Raw genomic sequence first — 25810 nt, 5'->3', positions numbered from 1 at the left:
TCTTTTCTTAATACACGTTATAGTGAGAAAAGTAGCACGCAAGTCCACTTTATTCCTTAAGACACCGTAATTTTCGCACCATCATTGACAGCAAAGCCATCGAACCTCAACATCGGCAGTCGCTTGTTGTCCTGTGAAACAAATTACAGTTAAAACAATCTAAGGGGCGTACTGGTTGCGATTTCGTGAGAAGAGAGAAAAAGTGATCCCACTTACGCGATCATTACAAATGTTGAAGAAACGTAGAATCAATCTAAAAGCATTATCCACAAACCGGTCTATACAGCCGTCAGGAGCAAGTCCAAAGCCAAGTCTGGTAAGCGGTTTATCAACCGAGATATTTGGCGATATCGAAATGAAGGTCCATGAGAAGAAACGACAAATTTACAAGAATGCCAACTAGGAAACAAAGAAAGCGATAGCTGTTACCTCAGGGGCAATTACAAAGATCCTTAACTGGATAAACTGGACACTCGGCACGACGAGAAAGATCTGTATTGACTTGCTAAAGGCCGATGACAGCTCACAGGATATTGGACACTTATGTTAAGTTAATTACAAGAACGGTACTTTGCTTACTGAGCGACGAGCACTACGGATAAGTGGCGGGAATAATTCGAATAAATCTTAACGGATAAATTTCCTCTTCCACCACTTCCACACTTAGAGCAGTCAGCGGTATAGAAGTCGAGGAAACAATTAAACGAATGAAATCTGGGAATAAAACAGGACGTGACGATATTCCAGCTGAGTTCAGGAAAGCGTAGATGTACAGCTTTGGGACCTCTTCTGGCTCAGAGAGTTCTTCAATGGTCTTGAACTGAGCGGTTTAAATACTTCTTGTCAAAGCTATCACCAACGGAGAACAGCGTTATGAAATAGCTTTACGCATTAACGCAACTTGGATTAAGTGGCATTCCGCAACTGGTGTTCTTTGTGATCGGTGTATCAACGAACGTCTCAAATCTAAAATTTAGGGCAAAGTTGTCCGTCCTGTCGCTCTCTATGGTTTTGAGTGTTGGCCGACCCAAGACAATGAACGGCGTCTTGCGGTAATGTAGTCGAAGATGTTGCGTTGGACTAGTGACGTGGCACGTTTTGATCACATCATATTCGATGGTATTCACTTCCCAAGATTTGTCTGGATATCGAAATCAATGGTAACCGACCAAAATCCCAGCCGAAACAACGGTGGCTTCATACGCTGGATGGGGACTTAAAAGCGTGGCGATTGCATCCAGATCAGGTATTTGATAGAGTCAAATGGCGAAATGGACCACGACGATCCGACCCCACTTGTGAACGGGACAACGGCTGAATAAGAAGAAGAAGAAGTAGAATACCATTTAACTGGTAAAAAAGCACCTAGCTCGGAGTGTCTTTAAGAACAACTTCTATGGTCAGTGTTGTCAGAATGGAAAAAATTATGAAAAATGTGACAAAAATGTAGTAACTTTATATGAGCGTGCTGAAGTACAAGCAAAACACAAAGGTGAATTTGGTGTCATATCCACATCGTGTAGTTAATGGTTATTGGTTTTCTAAGTATTCGCTAGATTTCGTAAAGCGACTACCTCCTGGGCGGTAGATCTTAAGCTCTATCCCTATAAAATCGAAAGTACAATGAATTTCGCCATGAGATTTCTACAACAAATTCTAGGATAGCTAGGCTAACGATCTATGCAATAAAAAAAAGTCGACTTTGAAAACCTCCTAATGTGCTTTCCCCTCAACAGCAGTCTTTCAATATGCTGACGATTTAGTCATCGTTTAGTCTGATAACATCGGAGAAACGTCAGCAAGCAATAAATTGAAGGTCAATCAATTCGCCAGCCTATGGAACAGATTGGCGCTCCCCGTCAATCGACAAGTCCATCACCATAAGATTTGTCGAATTTGCAAAGGACGGACCCAGTATCAGGGTAGGAGATCAACTGTTCTCACACGCCAGCCATGTCAAATTCCTTGACAGGACGGTAGACAGCGTGTTTACTGTTAAACTTAATTTTGACTATACCCTTACAAATACTGCAACCAACGCTCTACTGACCGTGTCCGATATGAAAAGCGTACTCCAACCTCAGAAAAGCTTAATGCTCTTCTAGTGTCCGTGTTTTTGCGACAGATGCCTTTTCCAGAGACAATCTTAAAAGGAAATGCATCTTCCTATATGTAATATTTTCCCTTTTTCTTCCATTTTAACACTCCTTACCTTTCTCAATATACTTCTCTCAATTTTCTTTTTCCCTTCCTCAACATTCATTTACCTTAATAATTTAAAAAAAATCAGTTCATTTTATTTATCAAAACCTTCCACCTGTTATCTTTCCCAAAAGTTTCTAAAACTCATTTATATATTTATTTACAAATGCCCAATTTGCCATAATAACAATGTTCAAATATTATGACCGGTTAAAAAAGAACATTGACGTTGCATTTAAACTTGACTGGTTCCTTTATTTCGAAATGGAGGCTGAGGCGGATGAACATGCATTTTGCACGAAATTAGCGAGACCGAGGCCGGCTGATAAATTGACAGCGGAATAGTTGGACCGGGGATTATTTGCACATTGGGATTTGGGATAGGCACTTTGGTTGCGCAGCTGATTGTGAAAAGGGTATAATTGAATGCGTCCTTAAAATTCATATAAATTAGTGCCGGCTTGTGATAAAACCATGCGAAAGCCAACAAGAAAGAGCGAGAGGTGACGATTTAGGGAAGGGTATTCGGACAGGGTGTCAGTTGTCGCAGAAAAGTCCTCGGAAGCGAATGTTTCCTTTTTCTTCGTGAGCGTGTTACTCCTCCGACATCAGCGGCATTGGGATACTTATACCAAGAACTTTAGAGATAAACGCTTTTCTTCTGTCCAGGCGACTATGAAACCTTGCTACCCACAGTACTTGGCGTATGTTTACACCGCGACGTCTTTCTTCAATGTTGTGGTGTTTGAATGGGTTTTTCTGTGAATTGCTAATGACGTCGCGTTGTTTTCGGATTGTCAGATTTCGCAGGGCCTCGTTCCATTTGATATCTTACTTTACACCTTTCATGAAGTGTCCGACTTCACCGGTACTTTATTTTTGAAATTTTACAAAAATTTTGGCACTTCAACTTGAAGTAATCAAACGAGATCTCGCGGAAAACAATAGGTACTCACTCAGTTATCCACAGATGGTTGGGGGGGTTGAGGAGGGCGTAAGAAGCAAAAGGGCCGATGTGCGCCTCACTTGGACTACTACAATCACTTGTGTTCTCTGCCACACCCGTCCAAGGGAGAGGAGAAACACTTTTTTTTTGGAAATGACCACAAACATCGATTAAATGGTCAATTTTAAGCAAAAATTATTTTGTGAAAATTGTTCGTACAGGTTTTTCATGTCGGTTTTTCACCGAAAAGACGCATGGTTTTCAACGGTTTTTCGCAAATAACTCGAAAACCATGCATTGTAAAAATTATATGGAGCAGAAACAAATCATATTAAATAATAAAAAGAATGAATCATTTTATTTTTTGTAGGTGAAAAATGGACTGAATTATAGATCTTCAAACGTAAATTCGTAGTCTAAAAAAAATTAATACTTTCAAGGTCAAATAACACGAAATTAGCAAGGTTTATCTGGTTTGAAGTGCTTGAGAGGAGCTTTGCATTGCTTCCCAGTGCAACAAATAATAACGGAGCTATGACCAAAATAACGTAATTATCTGAACCTTTTATATAAAAATCAATAAAAACAAACCTGGTTTTCTCATATAAATCGAAACTAAGCCGAATCCTCTGAGAATTTACTGTATTTAAGCCTTCGCAATACATTTTGAAAATTTGGTGGATATAGAGTGCGTAGTTTTGGAAAAAGGTGTCCGGATAGCTGAGTGGTTAGAGCACAAGGCTGTCGTACGGAAGGTCGCGGTTCAAATTTCGCTGGCGACAGTGGGATTTGTAGCGTGATTTGACGTCGGATACCAGTCGACTCAGCTGTGAATGAGTACCTGAGTCAAATCAGGGTAATAATCTCGGGCGAGCGTAATGCTGACCACATTCCCTCCTACAGTGTTCTGTAGTGTACCGTTACGGTCTTGAATGAAGTGCTCTAACACACTTTAAGGCCCTGATCCAATATGGATTGTTGTGCCAACGATTATTATTATTATTTTTTTTAAATATTTCAAAAATAAAGACGATAGTGGTATTCGGCTTACTTTCAATTCATATGAGAAAACCACATTTTGTTTTTATAGATTTTATATCAAAAACTGCGGTAACACATACGGGCGCTATATAACTTTTATATCTTATGCCACCCTCTACCCCCACCCCATATTTCATGTCAATCCGTCTTGACTGAAAGAGTTCCTAGGTTGAAAGCTTTAATGACTGGACTATTGTCAATGACACAGTTCGTGCCTCAGCTGGAAGCCCTCGTGGTGTGTTTATCGTCTATGGTAGCATAGCATTTACCTACTTATTTACTTTATTTTTGGCTTCTTCGCCAATTTTAGAGGGTTCGAGCATCCTTCCTCGGACTCTAAGGCAAAATCTGTTTTACTAAATATTTGTTGGTGGGCTCATCAAATTTGGCATCCGAGTTTGTTTCCATGCACAAAGTGCATTGGACATCCCCCAGGGTAAATTGTTTTTGGCAACTACGTCAATTGAACAATTAATAGTTCAACAATCTCACATGGACACATTTTGGAGTATATATCCCATGTATTTTGACAAAATCATTTATAATTCATCAAAAACACCACCAAATGAATTTAAAATAAATATCTCACTACGACAAAAAGGCCAGTTCATATCAGACCGCAGTCCATTGCATATGTTTTTGATATTTACAGCAGCTAACTCACCGATCAGAAAAACCAAATAGCATCCCTTTCATAAATTGTTCCTAAATCTGGCTTTGATCACATTAAACGTGACAAAAAAACACATTGGAGACCATGTTATATGCGTAATAAACATAGGTAACCCCATCGAAACTGCAATATGAAGTTAGAAGTTGATTTTTCCAAGATCATTAAAAATGAAAGTTATGCAGCCATTCTAATTAGTATTCAAACACTTCAGCGTAATATCGGACACAGTATTCGTGAAACAGAAATCCACTGATGGGTGGATTCCATGTTTTAGACGAACCCTTACTTTTATCTATTTATTTAAAAACAAGTCGGGAAACCGGAAGCTGGGCGCTTCAGGTATGAAAGGTTTTGTTTGCTTCTTCTGTAGAACTATTCCATTTGTACGTAGCCCGTTATGTATTTGCATTTAGCATGTCTGAATACCCACTTCAATGCGATATTGATATTTAGTTGCAGTAAATTTACGGGGAAGAGTCAATTTTAAGCTACTGTAACTTTGTTACTAATAGTACGATTTTGATCAAACTTGGGGATAATATGCCTCATATTATGTTTTATACCATATAGGGACAGCTTCATGAATTTTTCAGATTTTTCGGTTGGGCAGTTTCTGAAAATGGGTCCGTTAAAAAAATCATCACTCCCCCCCCCCCCTCTCACTCCCCGGCTTTATAACAAATCTCAAAATGTACATTCGGTGAAAAAAAAAAGAAACTGCTGCATATAGCAAAAAATTGTAAAAGCACATGGAAGGAAGTTCCCAAATACTTCCATTTTCATCACAATAAAATTTTATCTAATAATCATAACACTTTTATTACATAGAATAAAAAAGTACAAGCACTTTATATTCAGAAAAACATTTACATGTGGGAAACTAAGGCGGAACAGAAGTCTCCCGCTGAACATCTCTAGCTTTCCCTTTTACAATTTGTAAATTTACTGGGAACCAAACCACGTTGTCCGCACACTAGAAGATCCTGCTATCCTCTGAAGTGCTGAGAAACTTTTCAAGCGTACTAAAACTCCACTTCCACCTCATTCAAATGCATCCAGCTGCTTTTGTGTATTCCCAACTGTCGACTTCTGAACTCAACAAAAACACTTGCGCCCCCACTAAACGCTTCTATGTGTAGAATTACACTGGGAAAATTAAATGCAATATCCTCTCGCCGTGTTTAATGTAGCGCAAATTCCGTTGACTTTGTAATGAAGTGGGGAGCGGATGGATCCTTAATCTAGGAGGCCGAATAGGCATGTGGTTTCGAATCTGCAAACGAGACCATGAGGAGATGTACCCTTGTCTCTATGGATTGGTCCCGTTGAACCTTCGGATCTAGTCAACCAACACTAGTGTTCCTTGGAGTTAGACCTTGGAATTAATTTATTATGATAGCCTTGTCTGATATGCTGTGATTTCGAATGGAATCAACTTTTAATCCTTTGAGTTAAGCTCACAGAAAAGCACTTGCCTTGTCTTTGTGGTGGGCGTGAGGAATAGAGGGTTAGATATATATGCGATAGTCTACATGGGACTTGATTTCTAATTTTATTTGGGGCTAGGATTAGATAAATGTTACTGAGGAAATTATTAGAGAGCGAAAGTACGCAACATCAATCCCATGGATTAATAGGGATTAACGTGCCCTTTGGAATTTCGTCTGTGGTAAACCTAAAGTTTTCAAGTATGAAAAGATAGTAGAACCACTTCATGGGTTTGATTGATTATCAGAACTAGAGGGAATACTTAATAACAACGTCTGCAATAGACATTCCCATGGCAGGTAATGAGAACTGTACTGATTGAATTTGCCATGACAGCAGTCGAATAAAGTGTATGGTAGTTGAAGATGTCAATTCTTCTATAAAATTTTGCTCCATTTTATAGCTGCAAATATGTAGTAGTTGTTTTGTTTCGATATTCAGCATATAGGCGCTCATTTTTAAGGTTTTTTAAAATTCACTGTCTGTCACACGCACTTTTCTCCAAAACGGCTAAACCGATCCGAATGAAATTTGGTGAACAGATGGGAAATTCCACGCATACAGTGAATAACATAAATTTAGGTGGAGTTTAAAGAGAGGCTCCCCATACATGCAAAGAGGGAATTAAAAAAACTTTTCACCGGATATAGTTATGTAGGGTATCAAATGAAATGAAATCAAATCCAATCGATTAGTACTTTCCAAAACTGACATTGTGAATTGCGAAGTGCGTGAGTAAGGAGTCAAAATGTACACACTTGAAGTAAGACAGGACTCATTTTCGGAAACTACCTTACTCAAAAATGCGAAAAAAATGAGGAAAGTGCGCTTAGATGAAATCTGGGCCTCAAAATAGGCCCCATTCCGATATCTGCTCAAATAAACTTACTAATAGTATATTACCAACTTTTAGAAATTGACTAAAAACCCTTAAATTGATCCTTGAAAATTTCACACCAAAATAGAAGACAGTAGTTTGTATGCACGTGCCAAATTTCATCGCCATTAATGCCAAAGTTAATGCCAAAGTTATAACAGCAATTTCGCGAGAATTTATTGCTTCCAAAGCCATGCAAATAAGATACTGACGTCATAATTAGCGAGAATTACTGACATTCCCAAGAAATATTAAAGTCGCATTTATCAAAAATCTACTTCTCCCCAGCCCCTCTTAAAATTTTGTGTAAAACACTTATGTGAAATCTAAGCCTCGAGAGATGTCCCATTCCGATATCTATACTTATTATACTTATTAATAGTATCTGAGTGTAATTATGCGGTGTTTCCAGCGATTAATTATTTGAAATAATAAAAAACTTGTTTTTTCCTTTTCACTTTATTTATTTATTTTATTATTTATTTATTATTTATTTTTTTATTTATTTTTGCAAATACCGATATTTCGGGAACCACTTGTTCCCTTCATCAGTGCCTATTTACTACTAATAGTATATTACCAACTTTTAGAAATTGACTGAAAAGCTCCGCTTAAGTTCATTCTATCAGTACTCACTATATGCGTTTTGCACCGCCATAGAGGGCAGTGCCGTGCATAGGCATGTCAAGTTTCATGAAAATCCAACTATTAGTGTCAAAGTTATCGCAGTTACAACTTATCAATTTTGTACGAATTAACAGCATCATAAGCAATATAAATAAGATCCTGACGTCATAATTAATGAGAATAATTGACATTTGAGTGAAATATTAAAATTCCATTCATGAAGAATCTACTTTTCCCCAGCCCTTATTAAAATCGGTTCAATGTTTGTTTGTCTGCCTGTCTGTCTTTTCTTTTTAAAAGAGGTGGAAATCTTCAAAAGACTGGCCTAAACACGTCAGATTTTTACCCACTAAAACCGTCTTCGACTCCCCCCCTACCCCGTGGAATCACCTTTAGGTATGGCATCACAGGGCGGAGTAAGCTTACTTTAGATCGATCTCCTTCCGTCTACCCGTGCCATACTCACTTTTTCTGCTTTTCGCAGTTTATCCTGGATTGCTGCGATCATGGAATTGATCGCAGCCCAGTCTTCCAGGCAAGCTACCATTCACCGGACAAACCTTTCCGTCTGTCTGTCTGTCCGTCTGTCTGTCTGTCACACGTACTTTCCTCTGAAACGGCTACGCCGATTGGCAGAATATTTGGTGAGAAGATGGGAACTGTGAACGCCCAGACTTGCAGTGAGTGACATCCTTCTCCGTTGAGGTTGGGGGCGGTCCCCATACATGTAAAAGAGGGTGTAAAATTTTTTTCCCCGAATATAGTCATGTGAGGTATCAAATGAAAGGCCTCGTTTAGTGCTTTTCGAAGCCTGTCCAACCGAAAAATTTGAGAAAATTCATAAAGCTGCCTCTATATGGTACCCAGGCCTCAAAATACTCTCCGTATAAATATCTGTTCAAATTAAGTTAATAATGGTATATTAACATATTTAAGTAAGTATATTATCCCTAAGTTTGATAAAAATAATACCATTAGCAACAAAGTTACATTAGCTCAAAGTTGTCTTTACCCTGTAAATTTGCAACCCAAACTATTAAATCTGACATGCTAAATGCATATACATAACGGGCTACGTACAAATGGGATAATTCTACACTCAAGTATGCTCACAGAAGAAGCAACAAAACTTTTCATACCTGAAGCACCCAGCTTCCGGTTTCCCGACTTGTTTACATCTGATGTGGATTACATTCTTCGCATTTGCTAATAATAGTAAACTCAGAGTGTGAAGCGTATGAGGTTGACTATTATAAAGACAGGGCTTTCCGTCAAATGATGAATTTAAATCGCTGTCTAAAAAATAGAGGGCAATGGAATTTTCAGCTATGTGACACGCAGCTGTCATGTGCTCGTCGCTCCCAATATCTTCTTCTTTTTCTTTAGCCTTTGTCCCGTTCACAAGCTGTGTCAGCTCAACTGCCTGATCTGAATGTAATCGCGAGGCTTTTAAATTTTCTTCCAACGTATCAAGCCACGGTTGTTTCCGCCGGCCTTTTGGGCGCTTACCGTTGACTTCTCGTTGGCGCGAGTTACGTGACCATACCATCGAAAACCCCTCTCTCGCAATTTTTCCACGATCGGTGCAACCCCATATTGATCGCGGATATCTTCATTTCGGATGTGATCAAAACGTATCACGCCACCAATCAAATGCAATATTTTCGTCTCCATTACCGCAAGATGCCGTTCATTGTCTCATTGTCATTCATTGTCAGAACTATAGAGAACGGCAGATCGACGACATTGCAGTAAATTTTAGTAGATTTGAGACGTTGGCTGATACGTCGATTATAAAGAACACCAGTTGTGGAATTCCGCTTCATCCAGGTCGCATTAATGCATGACGCAATTTCAAAACGCAGTTCTCCATTAGCTGATAACATTGACCCCACATATTTAATGCTTTCAGTTCTGGGTAGGTTACTGAAGCTGACAGCAGTGAGCAATTTAAATATCTCGAGTCAATGCTGTCAGCCAATGGAACAAATGGATGCGTAATGTTCCTCACATAGGGAAACACAAAACCTTTTGTACTTGAAGCGTCAAGCTTCCTATTTTCCGACCTGTTTCATTTTAGTTGGGTTGTTCAAATAAAATCCTGTGGCAGTCATAGCCCGCGATTTACTTTTGTTTGCAGGACGACGTCGATAAAACGTACGAATATATTTATATTCGAAAAAGTGAATATTTTGGTATTCAGGCAAGGGAATACGAATACGGCCGTATTCTTATGTCCGAAAGTGAATACAAACGAATTCGTATTTACGAGTACGAATACGAATTCTGTTGAATTAACGCGTACTATGTGAGTCAATTGCCAAACCAATTGCTTCAGACACAGACACCTGTCTGCCTGGTGTTTCATACAGACTGTCTAATACAGAAGCCGATATTGTCTGAAACAGACATTTGGTTGACACAGATTTTTGTCTATCTGAGGTCTGATACACTCTCAGAACAAGAATGGTATGTCTTTGGTTTCAAGTGCGTTCTCTTCATAAAACAATCCTTCAGGCTTGAAAATATCTTTCGAGTTTATATGTGCATATGTGCATTGTCGTATATTCGTATTCGTATTCATAGAAACCATCGTACGAATTTATTCGTATTTATAAATACAAATATGTCCAACACTGGTAGAATTACACAACGCGCCCTTGATTTGATTACCAATTGGTAATTCATCCATAGACTTTCAAACGGCGATGATATTATTTACAAAAGGAGGAAATTGAATGGTCTTTGCCTTCCAGAGATGAGCGGTACAACCCTTCAACTCTCCGAAAAGGTGAAATGTCTGGGAGTTATTCTAGACAAGAACCTTCTTTGGAACAACAAGTCGAAAAACCGGAAGCTAGTCGCTTCAGGTATTGTATATTTCTTTTATCAAGAGATTTGAGTGTGCATTTGTCCCATTAGTATGTAGCATGTAATATATGCATATATAGTGTGAAAGTATCCACTTTCAAGTGATATTGACATTCAATGCCTTGAATTTGCAAAAAAGCGACAGCTTTGGTCTATTTTAACTATGTTAGTAATAGTGCGATTTCCACAGCAGGCAGGATCATAATAATCGTTGGCGCAACAATCCATATTGGATCAGGGCCTTGATGTGTGTTAGAGCACTTCATCCAAGACCGTAACGGTACACTAGGAGGCAATGTGGTCAGCATTGCGCTCGCCCGAGATTATTACCCTGATTCGACTCAGGTACTCATTCACAGCTGAGTCCACTGGTATCCGACGTCAAATCACGATACAAATTCCACTGCCACCAGTGAGATTTGCACCGTGACCTTCCGTATGACAGCCTAGGCAGGATCATGCTCTATATTATAGCCTACATTGCTGCAAAATTTCGTGATTCTAGGATGAACTTAACGGGTGTTTTCCTGCAAATTACTAAAAATTATAGCAATGTACTAGTATTAACTTTATTTGAACAGGTATCGGTATGGACGGTATTTCGGAGCCTAGGCACCATACAGTGGCAGCCTCTTGACTTTTTTCAGATTTTTCGGTTAAGTAGTTTCTGAGAATGGGTCCGTTAAAGAAATGATCGCTTACAACCCCCGCACTCCGCACCTTTCCAAAAAATGTCAAAACTAAATCCGGCTCCGAGAAGTACCTTTAATTTGATACCCCACATGACTATATTTGATGAAAAAAAATTTACCCTCCCCTTTTGCATGTATCCGGACCCCACTTAAATTCGACGTAAAAAGATGTAACTCACTATATGCGTGCGCGTTCACAATTCCCACCTTTCTACCAAATTTGGTGTCAATCACTATAACCGTCTCCGACGGACAGACCGGCAGATAGACAGACAGACGTGGGAGGGCCCCGGCATGCTTCCAGGTGGCTCATAGCTAGGGTAGTGAGTTCGATCCTGCTCTATGAAGCTCTTGTTTCGGGAAAGGCATTTAACACTAACAAACTGAGTTCAGTCTACAGACGAACAGCCCTAAGGGTGTGCTCGGCATTCAGGACTGTTCCAGATGATGCAGCATTCGTCATCTCTGGAATTGCCCATTGGCATCTTGGCAGATGAGATGGCGAATATATATGTGAAGTCTACTTCTCCTTTATCGCAGATGAAGAACGCCGAAAGGGAGAGATCTCTAAATAACTGGCAAGAGCGTCGGGAGTGCTCGGGAAAGGGTTGATGGATACACAGGCTCATCCCTGACATGAAGGAGCGTTTGCAGAGACGGCACGGTGAGATTAATTATATATAATCTTACTCAGTTCCTCACGGGGCATGGAGGATATGGCCAGTATCTCTTCAGGTTTAAACTAGATACCTCACCCGATTGTCCGAACTGCGATGGAGTCCCAGAGAACCCAGAGCATGTATTCTTCCACTGTCCAAGATTTGTGGAGGAAAGGAAGAACTTAGAGGAGACTCTACGTGAGGTGCTCGTACCAGAGAAACTGGTGTGAAGAATGTTAGCATGTCAGGAAGACTGGGATGCGATCAACTCCATGGTCGTATTTATCTAAAGCAAACTGCGAAAGGCAGAGGAGACTAGAAAAGCGCGGTTACGTACGCCACGTAGAGACGAAAGAGGACCAAGCTAAAATGAACTGACACCGCCCCGTAATTTAATATCGGACGATGGTTCCGTGGGGCTTGGGGGGGAGTCGGGGGTGGTTTTAGTGGGTAAGAATCCCACATGCTGGCGGGTGCAGGCCAGTGACTTTTGAAGATTTCCACCTCTTCAACAAAAAAAAAGACAGACCGACAGACAGTAAACCGATTTTACTAAGGTTTTGTGTTTACACAAAACCTTAAAAATGTAGAGGTCAAAATGAAACGAGCTCCCAGAACTTATAAGCTGTGTAGGCGGACCTTTGCCTCGACATGGGACTTAAGCCTAATGTTATTATGATTAAGCCGATGCTCGCTTATGCATCCGTAGAGTCGTGAGTTAAGATAAAATAAAAGAGTTTTCGTTGTAAACTAACCACATTGTCAAGTACTGTATGTCTGGGTATTACCGGTGCCATGAAGATGATATCCAGCCCAACTCTAAATGCTTTACTCAATTTGCAGCCAATGGATTTACTTATTCCGAACATTGCAATGAAAGCAGTTACTAACCTCATTTGGCTATATTTATGGGGAAACAAAACGACGTGGTTGACAAAGAGCGTTAGAAAAATTATTGGGATAACTAAATCCAGTTTTTGCAATAGCTTCTGGTAGAAGATAAGAAAATATATTAAAATGTAAAGAAAACTGGGATGAACCAGAAGAATGCGTGGGAGGATATACTGATGTCTTCTACATTGATGGCTCAAAAACAGAAGAAACAAGGTTCTGGAGGAGGAGTCTACCTTTCGAATAACAATGAGAAGTGAGCTTTCTCCTGGGACAATATAAAACGGCCGTTCAGGCTGAAGTCTATGCGATCCTAATGTTGACAACCTGGATGCCTGACGAGCGGTTGAAGGGCAGGTTGCACTGAGGGCATTGAGCAGTGCTTTGATCACTTCAAAAATCGTTCAGGAATGTGGAAATCGATTGAATTCTGTTTCTGGATGCAATACGGTGGAACTACTCACTGTGGTGTAGAGGTAAATGAAATCTCGGATGTTTTAGGAAAAGAGGATTTAATTGCCCCAACACCCGGACCGGAACCAACTATTGGGATGCTGCTATCAAAAACTAGGAAGCTTTTCATAATGACAGATAGCAGTGTCTTAATGCTGCTAAACACACCAAGCTTTATCCTATCGAAAAGCAGGAAGACTTGTAGCAGTATTGTGGCCATTTTGACTGGCCATAATTCACTAACTGGGCATATGTTCGCAATAGGAATTCTTCAAGAGGATACGCGCCCATTCTATAATGAGGAAGTGGAAGCCATGGCACATTTTCTATGCGAGTGCCCTGCCTATGGACGCCTCAGATATCATATTTTTAGTGCTGATGTGCTACAACTGCAGCGGGTAGCATCACATCCACTAACCGAAATACTGCGATACATAAACGGACCAGGGATATTCCGTTAGACGGGGACGGAGGAATGGAGTACAATGGGCCGCCACGTTCTGAGTGCTCAGAAGATTTGCCTCTCCCCTATCTCAAACACACACACACATTCGGACCACCAATCGCGTATGAATGTCACAATGAAGTAAAAGACGAAAGATTTATTCCACACTGAAGAAAAGTCAGAGCAGCATGTGCCTTGGGAGTTGGGGTTTACGAATACACTCAAAATCTTCTTCGCTTATTGTAAGAGGCTCAAGTCCTCTTGATAGAAATTTGTGGGATAGAAACTACCCAAACGAAGACCTTTGGCTATCGAAAAGCGACAATGTTTGGTTTCTGGAATATGCGCATGCTCCCCGACAACGGTATCGTCGCTCATTGTCTTTGGAAGCCAACACTCAAGATCATAGAGGGTGACAGGGCAGTCGATCATCAACAATGCCAATTGTGGAATGCCACTTCATCCAAGTTACGTTGACGTATGAAACAATTTTAGCACGCAGTTCACCGTTGGCTGTAGAACCGTTGGTTGTAGAAATTTAAAAAAAATGGTTTTTTTTGCTGAAAAAATGAATTACTACCTTAAGAATGACCTAGTTAAAGGACTAAGGTAGGCAAAGTATCTAAATATTTCTTTTGCATTTTGGCGCAACTCCCTGTTAGTCCGCTGCGAACATACCGACAATTTGAAACGCGTTTTTCTCCAAACTACATATTTGCATGTTAATTTTAACTGTATATTTATAATTACATTCCATAGAGAATTACATAGGAATTTTGCAGTATACTATATAGTTTGGTTTTTATAAATAATTTTCAGGCGATTTTTAACGAAAATTTTGATTTTAAAGCGCGCCTTGCCCACAGCGGAAAAACAAAGAAGAGCGGTGAGTTTCGTGGTGATACGGCAAAGCATACAGGGTGGGTTTGTCTCACACGCGAACGAATGTTGCAACAACTAGCATCCCATTTAGGCATGCTTAGTTAAAAATACCATGTATCTCGCTTTTGCGCTCTGGTTCTCCAATTCGATGTGGCTAAAAGCTGTTTGGCGTCCTGGTCTACGCCAGCGTTCTATCGGAGCCAGGATTTCCATAGTCATAACCGATAACAGCTATGATGACGAAATCCGCGCGCAGTTGTTGGCATCCCACAGATCCTATTTCAGCTCACAAAAACTGTTCTGTTTGAAATGTCGCACCGTAGATTCAAAAGCCTTATTGTTAAATACATAGACCTTGCCACCCTCAATGTGTTCTCCGGAGACTTGGAATCTTAATCTTAGTTGCGTTCTCGAGAAGAATCCTCCGAAAAATGTAAAGTCTCCTCCAAGAGGCTGGAAGATAGTGGATAAAATCCCGCTGAGTAGATTACTGTGGGCAGGTGACTTGATCCGTACTGATGAGGATGATCCAGACCGAAGACTCTATTAGAGCAATATTTACGGTAAAGAAATAAGACATGGCAAAACCTCCTCAGAAGGAATGAAGACGTAGACTAGGACACCGCACAACTATTAGGGATATTGAATTGATGAACTCCAGTGCAAGGCCGGGATGTCACGAGTTCCTTACTACAGCACGCTGATAATGGTAATATTAGTTTCTGGATCATGGTTTTCGTAGCATTCATGATCTGGCTCATGTTCAGAATGATGTCTGTATCAAGTTGGTGTCCTCAGATCTACAGCAGATGTGAGCTTATATGATAGTAAGATGGTAGCAGTCCGTTTAAAAAATGAGTAAAAAAGGTGAACAAAAGGATAACTTATTGCTTAAACAAGGAAACAATTCTCAACCCTTCAACCGCCAGAAGAGGAAAGGTTTTGAAATGCACTGTTGGTACGTGCAATTCGGTACTGGTCGTATATGCTCTCGTTTTTGACAGTACGAAATATGACTTTTTTCAACCAATTGGGCACAGGCTTCAACCCAAATTACAAATTTGGCCGTAGGCTATGTTCTATGAAAAAACACGCAGTTTGACTAGCTGGGTATGGTTGTAGACATTACAATTCCTTATTTTTTGGTACCCATTGGAAAACCGATTGGAATGACGACGACGATTGTAGGCTAGCTACTGAGCGAAATAATGTTACGTGATGCAGATGCCCTATTAGCACCAACCTGAAACACTAGCAAACATTTTTAAAAGAAGTTCAAAGAATCATTCAGGAATGAGTCAAACCCAGAAAGGCTGTTGAAACACCTGCCAGTCAAATGGATGAGCTATATCTGCAATGTAATGTTGAGAATCGGATATTTCCCAAATTGTTAGAAGAATCCAATTGTAACACTCATTCGAAAACCTGCAAGGGAACCCAATCGTACCACCCGATAAGCCTTCCTCCCACAATATTGAAAGCATTCGAAAAACTACTTCTTGAGAAGCTATAGCCAATCTTGGTAGACACCAACGTGATACTTCATTACCAATTGGGATTTAACAGCACAATAAAATAGAGCAATTCCAGCGGATTGTATCAGAAATAAACAATGCTTGCGAAGGAAAAAGACATTCCGCAGTATACCAAGGTGTACAAGCATCCGACAAGCTTTGGCTCGCATGTCTTATTAATAAAATCAAACTACTGTTTCCATAATCTATCAATATCGTATTTAACGAAATCCTGATTTCAGGTTAAATACAAAGATAATCTCAATACACAACATAAGACCTGAACAAGAGTTCCTCAGGGGAGAGTGCTGTGCCTTATTTACACCGCAAATTGTCATGTTAGCAGGTTAACCAACCGCAGGTTAACCGTACTCTAAATTTCACAACAACCGGTATCCAGTCTAGGCCTGCCTTAATAAGGAACTTCAGACATCCCGGTTTTGCGCTGAGGTCCACCAATTAGATATCCCTAAAAGCTGTCTGGCGCCTTTGCTTAAGCCATCATTCCGTCTCCGGCAGGGTGTGCCTCGTCTTATTTTTCTACCATAGATGTTGTTCTTCTAGACTCTTCCGGCTGAATCATCCTTATATATACAACCTACTGAGCCGGATTATATCCACACAGAGGAAGTAGGATAGGATAGAATTGCCTTAGAACGTAATTGATGTCGAATGGTCTTGAGAGTGACATTGTTGATTTTATCTGGCCTCGCACATTGGTCAGCGTCAGCCTAGTCAGTCTTTTCAATTTCGTCGGGATACCGAATTCTCTCATGGCCGTGTACATTTTTACCTTTGCTAAGCTGTCATAGGCGGCCTTAAAGTCGATGAATAGATGGTGGAACTGATGTCCATATTCCAACAGTTTTTATATCGCTTGCCGCAGAGAGAGAATCTGATCTGTTGCTGATTTGCCTGGAGTGAAGCCTCTTTGGTATGGGTTAATAATGTTCTGGGCGTATGGAGCTATCCAACCTAGCAAGATCGTATACATGGCACTCAGCGATGTGATACCTCTGTAATTGCTGCACTGTGTGATATCTCCTTTTTATGTATGGGACAGTTAATGCCTGGTTGCCAGTCGTCAGACATTGATTCACTGTCCCACAGCTTGAGCATAAGTTGATGAATCGCTTAGTGTAATGGCCTCCATATTTAACCAATTCGGCTGTAATTCCATCGGCTCCTGGCGACTTAAGATTTTTAAGTCGATGAATTGCACGGACTGTTTTTTCTATTCTTGGTGGTGGCAGTATTTGCCCGTCGTCTTTATTTGGCGGGACCTCCAACTCGCCGATGTTCTGGTTGTTCAGTAGCTCATCGAAGTACCTATCGAAGTACCTATCGTTCCAATATGCCCATTTTATCGGAAATCAGATTTACCTCTTTGTCTCGGCAGGATTAGCTTCGAGGTGTGTAAGGCGTCAAGCTGCTAACTTGTTGGCAAAGCTTGCGCGCCTGGTGCGGTTATTCTCCATACTTTTCGAGTTCCCAGATCTGTTGGTTCTCGCAGGCTTCCTTTTTCCGTTTGTGAGGTCGCTTCTCCACTCACAGGAGTTCGTGATAGGTCTCTGCGCGTGCTCGCGTCCTTTGATATTGCAACATAACTCGGTATGCATTCTTCTGTTCCGTTCAAACGCAAAACTAGTTTTTTTGCACCTGGAGTTATATCTAAGGGAGCTAGAACAAGTCAGGAAACTGGAAGCTGGACGCTTCAGATATGAAAGGTTGTGTTTGTTTCTTATGTAGGTATATATGAGTGCAGAACTAATCCAGTTGTCAAACTACTCACTTTAATATGATGTTGATGTTTTGTATTTTGGGTTGCAGTAAATTTATACAACTTTGAGTTACTCCGACTTTATTAGTAATTGAAGGATTTTGATCAAACTTGGGTATATCATATATTACGTTCTATGTTACAATTTCAATTTTTGTAACTATAGCATAAACTTATGGAGGGTTTCTAGTCAATTTCCCCGAAGCTATAGTAATATAGATGTGGAGAGTATTTTGAAGCCTGGCCACTGTATAGCTTCATGATTCTGAGAATGAGTCCGTTGAAGAAATCATCACTTTCGAACCCCGCCTCTCCAACAAATCTCAACGGTAATGGGTTCGAAAACTACTAATCAAGACGTTTCATTTCATACCCAACATGTCTATATTCGGTGATAGGCATGTATGAGGACTCAACTCAACGTAGAAAGACGAGACGTACTGCATGTCTGGGCATTCACATTTCCCACCTTCTCACCAAATTTCATGTTAAACAGACGGACGCACAGATATTAGACCGATTTAAGTAAAGTTTTGTTTTATAAACAAAAGCTTAAAAATGAGGCACAGTTTGGAAACGATCCGAAAATTGATTCAATTCAATTGGCTTTTTGCTCATTCATTTTCATTTCACTTTGAAGATTAGCTTTGAGCAAACCGTAAGATACTTGAGATCTTTTGTTATTTTGGAGTTAAGCAGGCTATGGCCATTATTCCCCTTTTTATTGGAGTGGATATTTGATAACTGTTGAAAGCGGGGATTTTTGCTCATCTTTTCCGGGCCCTCTGTAGACATCATCAACCACTGAACCAGTCAACGAATGAAGTCGACAGAGAAAGGTCCGCGTGGGAATACGGAGTTAACTGATTTTTATCAATATAACTTTTGCCAAGTTAGACACATAACTTGATCGTATTGCTCGACTACTTAATCCCTGTCTTGCCTGAACGCAGTCAATGAAGCGAGTTCCACACAATGAAACGCAATCAATGCTGGGAGTGGCTGACTTTGGATACGTTACGGAATCAAGTTTTCTTGAACTTAAGTGTTGCGAATGAGTTTATTGCACTTGCTGAGCACATCCTGCATTTTAGGCCAACGGTTGAATAGGGTAGCATCGACTGAGAGAGCTTGGAGTTTGCATGAATTCCCGAAAGTAAAATGATATTTCCCTTTTAATTTACTGGAATTCACCTACTTCTTCTTCTTTAGCCTTGTCCTGTGTACAAGCGGGGTCGGTTTGCCTTGATTGGTTGCGCCATTTTGTTCTATCAAAGGCCTGGTCTGGATGCAGGCGAGGCTTTTCAATCGCTAACCAGCGTATCAACCCACCATTCTTTCGGTCGGCCTTTTGATTGTTTATCATTGACTTCTATGTTCAGACCAATCTTGGCAAATTAATTTTTGGTAGTACGGAATACGTAATCATACCATTGAAATAAATTTTTGTGACAATTTTTCCACGACCGGTACAACCCAATATCGATCGCGGATATCTTCATTTCGGATGTTATCAAGGCGTCTTACGCCACTAGCTTCAAGCAACATGTTCATCTCCATAACCTCGAGACGTCGCTCATTTTCTTTTAAAGGTGGCCAACACGCAGAAACATTGAGGGTGACAGTGTGGACAACACTTCGATACGTTTTAGATAAGAGACGTTCATTGATACGTCGGTCACAAAGAACACCAGTTGACGAACGCCGCTTTATTCAGGTTGCGGGAATGCGTGAAGCAATTTCATCACGCAGTCCTCCATTGGTTGATAGCATTGACCCGAGATATTCAAATCGTTCAGTTCTAAGCAGGTCAATATCACTATCGGTGATAGTGGCAGTTTCATGAGGGTCGGTCGTCAAAAATTCAGTTTTATTCAGATTCAATCTGAGACCGTGTTGCATGAGGCGATCATGCTATTATATTTTTGGACAAGTTGCTCGAGATCAGCTTTGTTATGAGACGCTAGAAAAAAATCATCTGCATAAAGCATTATATATGGCGCTGGACGTTGAATGTCTCGTGTGACAGCGTCCATAACGAGAACAATGAAGAGTGGTGAGAGAGCGCTTTCTTGACGTAGTTCGATAGAGACATGAAGCGGTCTTGATACACCCGTCACGCTTCGAACTTTCCTTTTTAGATTATGGTAGAGTAATTTGATCTAGCGCACGAGTTCTTCTGACATTAGGTGTTGCTGGTAATTTGAACATTCTGCTGGACTACCTTCCTTTTCCCATTATGGACTGGAACTCACCTACTATTTAGCCATAGACATTCGACTAGGGTATGATGATAGGTGTTAATTCTGTGGAGGCTTTTAATTCAAGGGGTGTGCATGTACTAAAACCTGTTGCACGACCTTTGGTTGGGGAACATATTTTTTCGTCTAGTATTCATAGTATGCTTGGTATTTATTCTAGCAATTCTAAGTAATGTTAAATTTCCAAGCGTTAACGTTAATTACATCTACAGCCCGCCATAGCGTGACAATTAGTTTATCACCATTTGGTTAAATGCATACGATTATATAAACTTCGCTTGGTGTTTAGTGGCCCGCAGCCAAATAGTCGCGTGCCTCCTTTTATCTTCTTTTATTTGAGTTTCATGTATTTCAACAAAACGGGACAATTTTTATTTCAGAACGATTCAATAAAATGAAATTTCGTCTGGAATGAAGCGACCGTGGTTCTTATTTTGTCACATTTCAAACCTATAAGAGACTTTCAGCGGCCCAATTTTTATTTTATTGCTCGACATCAAAGTTGAAGTCAATCTGTCCCTCATACAGAAATTTCCACGGAAAGCGCACGCTGATAGCCCCATAGCTTCCCCAGTTTCAAAGCAAAGCGTACATCCTATATTCCAGGAGATTGTCTAAACAACATCAGTCCCCCTTTGCAACAAACGAAGCACTTACCTCGTCCTTCGCAACGACTGTAACTTTCTTCAGTGGAGTTGAGACTATTACCGCTGTTTCTCGTTTCGAGGACGCTGCTTGCTTCACAGCTTTGCCCTTTTGGATCTCCACCATGGCGAGTGACGATGAATCCTTTTCCAGCGTGAATGAGTTATGGTGTGGAAGTTCGGGCGGAGAGTAATTTAAGGCGGCACGCGGAGTTAACGAGTCCTGAGTGACGGTAGGGTAGGACACACTGTTGCTGTCCGTTTACCAATGAGCAATTCGTCTAATGTACTTGTTCGGCAGCGTACACGTGATGACGACGATATTGATGATGCTGGTGGAAGCTCCCACAGGATATTTTACAATTCTCGCGAGTTTTCGGTGCCTTTTAGGTAGCAGTCAATCAACGAGAGAAGTACAATATTCACACAGAAGGGTACTGCGTAGTCGTTGGCAGTGTAATGTAGCGTCTTAATCGATAAAATTCTATCAAGGAGCTCATTGCCTTATTTGTCGGTAGCGGAAGGAATTTCAGACACTTTTTTTTAATAGGAAGGGACTTTAAGAAGGCTCACGAAGGACTGCAAAATTGCTTGTAGTTAGATACGCGTTCTAGCACTGGACACAATAATTGACACATGGAGGAACTTAACTAACGCTGGGTTCTCTCGTCAACAATTGATAGAAACCACCACAATCAACATATTCTAATAACAATTATCTAGACCGATTATATACACATTAGGTGCCAGTCCCAAGACAGGTAAATTGGTGCCACTAGATATGAAACAACAACTACGGGTTTCTTTGTGTGCCTCGAGAAGGGAAGGCCTTGGACTCTAAATTGACCACGAACTTAAGTGAAATATTCTGTTGCTAGGAAAACTTCTTGCTTTGCTAATGGGCCACTAGCTCAAAATTTACAAATTCGAAATAACAGGAAACCTTATAGTAATTCCCTTAATTTTTCAAGCGTTTTACGAAAATGAGTGTATACCAGCGCACGGACGAATTGTACTATCGAAAAGCGAAGCTCAGCTGAAACTGGACAGACTCAATGGAAAACGCATATTCTAAATAAGATTTTGCCCGGCGAAAATAGAAATTTCCAAAAATCTTCCAGGCTGGAAAATTGTGGGTGGGTGTATGCAATTTTCTCTGTGCTAAACTCGGTAGCTATCTAGCGGAATTTCCCTCGGAAGCTCCGTTTTTCTTTCAGTCCTGAACCAAACTTTTAGCCGATACCAACTAACTCACAATAAATCCAGCAAGGATAGCCACAAACCAGAGCTTTCTGAAGCTTCTGCTACCAGATTTCCACGTTTATCATCAGATGGCCTTAGAATAGGACCTGAATTTTATAAGAGGAGTATGTAAATATAAGCGAATATACAAACGTATCTAAAGATATATTTTTATGTGTAATGCGAACTACAGCATTTTCTCGTTGATTGTAATGCAGCAAATGTACCTGGAAGTGCCGAAAGCCGTAAGGAGGCATTGAACACTGAAGTGATTGCGACACTGTTGGTTGGAAAATCGAGTACTCAAGTAATGGGCGACCTGTTGCTTGTACTTTCTCTGAATGATTCTTGTTTATTTTCTGGAATGCATATTCCCTGTGAGTTTTTTTCTACGTAGCCACTTGAATAGTGACTTGGAAAAGCGCTCACAACGCTGGAATTCTTATTAAGTCAAAGCATTCGGAAAATGTTCTTTGTTGAAGAACTATTTAATTATTTCTAACGAATGTCAGCGTTAAATAAATTTAATATAGAATGTATACATTAAACTTAGCTGGGCAGGACAGGCGGTTCTTTCGATTGGAATGATTATTCTGAATTATTATTTTATTAATAAGTAAAACTTAGATGACATACCTTCAGAAGATGGGTGAAATATGTCACTAATATAAATGATCCTAGGCTTAAAATTGAGAAGAGTTTTTAAAATGGAAGGTCCGGTGTCTTAATACTGATGGAGTCTTGGAATTGGACTCACAGACGGCGTCCATTTTGAGCCAAAGAAGGCACCTTAAAGCGATCGTTGGACAAGCTTGCTATGGACGGGTTGCCAGAAGCTATAGAGAAAATATCCTACATGAAATGGGTCAAGGGCTATAAAGAGGTCTCCTCTCTCTCTTCTTATATTTTCCTTTTATATAATTTAAATTTAAAACAGATCCAGGTCAGGCTGGACTGACTACACAACAACGAAAGGGCAACGAAAACAGACAAACGATTTGCGCATGGAACGTGCGCTCCCTGTACGGAATAGGAGTTGCCAAGTAGCTAGCCGATACCCTGTCCAATATATATCTGATGTTATAGCGTTATAAGAGATGTGCTGGATAGAGACCGGTTTTCTTGGCAAGAGCCACTACACCATATATTATAGTAGAACAATGTGCATTATCGGCTTTGAAAACATAAGCGAAAAGCTATGCAGTATGCCGTTGCGAGACAAAGTAAGAAATTTAAGTTTCGTTAATGTTCAAGCCCCTACAGAGCAGACTGCAAAGTCGGAGAGGGATACCTTCTATGTGCCATTGAAACGAATCCTTGAAGACTGTCCCAGGTATAATATCGAAATGATGTCTGAAGATTTTAACAGCCAACCTAGGGACGTAGCTCGTATCCAAGCATACCACTTCTCTCATAACACATATAAAAACATCAATGGAGGCGACTGCGGATTATTCACTTAGCAGTACGGCATCATATGGTTGTTGTAAGTACCTAGTTTGTGCGGTTCACAAACAAATGTAGGGATCACTTGCAAGCAAATTGACTACGTTTTGATTGAACGCTCTCAGGGGGGGAGGGGGTCAATATAGACTCTGCTTACTATCTTGTTATTATAGTGGTCCGGGCTCGATTTACAACACCACCTGATAATCAGGTGAGAGTGAATCTTGAAGCCATCCACAAGAAAGCCCTCGTAGCACCTAATGAGGAAAATCGATGCCACAATAACCGCAGTTAACAGAAATCCTAGAGAGGTAGCATCGACAAATGATCTCCATAACCACATGAAGGAAATTGTCATTGAAATGGCTACTAACGTATTTTATCGCAGTCACAACGGTCAATGTAGACGAATCAATGCCTGTTGATTGGTAAAGAGTTATTATCTCTATCACACATAAAAACGAGAATATCACACAGTGCAATAAGTTATTATCCATTATCTTAATAGGCCCGATAGCCCCAGTGCCTAGAATATCATCAGCCCATTCCAAACAGGCTTTACTTCAGGTAAATAAAGAACACAATATGGCACCAGTTGTACATTCTCTTCATCGATTATAATAGCATAGCCATTGTAAAAGTGGCCATGAGAATTTGGTATCCTGGCCAAATTGCTAAGGTTACCTAGGCTGACCCTGACCAATATGCAAGGCTCACTCTCGAGATCATTCACCATTTACAACGGCCCAAGACAAAGAGATGCTTTACCATGCACCGCGACGCTGATGTAATGCAAGAAGCACCATCATCTTCAACTTCACCAAACTACTAGCCTATGCTGATGAAGTCGATATAATGGGAAGAACAACACGAGTCGGTGGGAGGCCGCACGAAATCTTGGCAAAGGCAAGATGAAGTACAGAGCGGGATTGTCAGCACCAAGAACGAAAGAAACAATATCTAATAGCACTGGTCAACTGAGAACAATCAAGTTAGAAGAATACAACTTTGAAACGGTTGATAATTTCTCCTAGCTAGGGCCGAAAATCACGAGTGATAACAGCTATGACGATGAAATCCGGGCACAGTTGTTGGCAGCCAAAAGAGTCTAGTCCTTCTTACAAAAATTGTTCCGTTGGAAACGTCTCACCAAAGGCTCAAAGTTTTATTATACAAGACGATGATTTTGCCAGTTCTCATGTGTTTCTTGGAGCCTTCGTTCTTAGCAAGAAAAATTGCGATCTCTTAACCGCGTTTGCGGGAAGAATCCTCCGAAGAATTTTTAGTTCCCTACAAAAGGATGAACTACTCAGTAGTATATTAACAATGAAATCGAGCCCAACCATCTGGTTATGGATAAATTCGGGCTCAATAGGTGGCGGTAGGCGGGATGATCCCGCCCGCAAAGTCTATATAGGTAATAGAAGAAGATAATGTGGCAGGCAATGCGTCCGATAAAGCCAGAAAGCTTTTAGAGATATCGAATTCGTGGACCTCGACTCGTTGTTTCCTTAGTAAGACAGGTCTAGACCAGATCCGAGTGTTGCGCCATTGATCATAACGATGATTTTGGTTTTTGGCTCATAGTTTTGTTAGAATTCATGATCATGAACCAGGTCAGATTGATATCTGTATCAAATTGATGTCCTCACATCTATAAAAGATGTAAACTTATGGTAAAGCGTTTAAGAAATGAATTAGAAAGGTGAACAGAGGAATAATTTCTATGAGTAACTGCACGTAGTTCAGTAGCGGAGGAGTGATTGTGGTTCGTGATTTGAATGCAAAATTGGGCTCTTGGTAACTATAACAATAACGGTGAAAGTTGTATACATTTTTGGAATTTTCCCAGTCTTGTCATCGACTGTATATTTTTCAAGCACAAGAATATCAGCCGGTTTCAACTGACGGCAATGGACACCGAAACAAATTGACCATATCATGTTCAACAATAGTTGTTCTCTGAACGTGGGTAAGAATAAAGGTTCTGGCATTTGCGTTGGTCCGCAAATTCAATATCAACCGCCTTCACAAAGTGGGTGCCATCCAGTAGTGGGAAATCTTTCTTGTTTCGAAACAAATTCTGAAAAACAATACCGGTGGGCACTGGGCAGCGATCAAAAGTACCTTCATTTGTGGGGCAGGTGAAGTTGACAGTCATGCGAGGTGGCTGAAT

At 40.5% G+C, this 25810-nt stretch overlaps 1 protein-coding gene across 4 annotated transcripts in view; it reads right to left on the bottom strand.

Moving 5' to 3' along the window:
* The window catches only part of LOC119649052 (inactive dipeptidyl peptidase 10), a 589248-nt gene that overhangs the window by 188111 nt on the left and 375327 nt on the right, over positions 1-25810 (bottom strand). Inside the window, exon 1 of one of the 4 annotated variants that reach the window (XM_038051035.1) lies at positions 20960-21940. The exons of the other annotated variants lie outside the window; for them this stretch is intronic. Coding sequence (XP_037906963.1) covers positions 20960-21073 — 114 coding nt within the window. The 5' untranslated portion in view covers positions 21074-21940. Of the gene's footprint in view, positions 1-20959; positions 21941-25810 lie in introns of those variants that run through there. 4 annotated transcript variants of the gene reach the window in all.

This window comes from Hermetia illucens, chromosome 1 (genome assembly GCF_905115235.1).
Source record: "Hermetia illucens chromosome 1, iHerIll2.2.curated.20191125, whole genome shotgun sequence".
NCBI classification, from domain to species: Eukaryota; Metazoa; Arthropoda; class Insecta; order Diptera; family Stratiomyidae; genus Hermetia; species Hermetia illucens.
The sequence above is the reverse complement of the archived record's forward strand: the minus strand, read 5'-3'. Positions and strand labels throughout refer to the sequence as shown.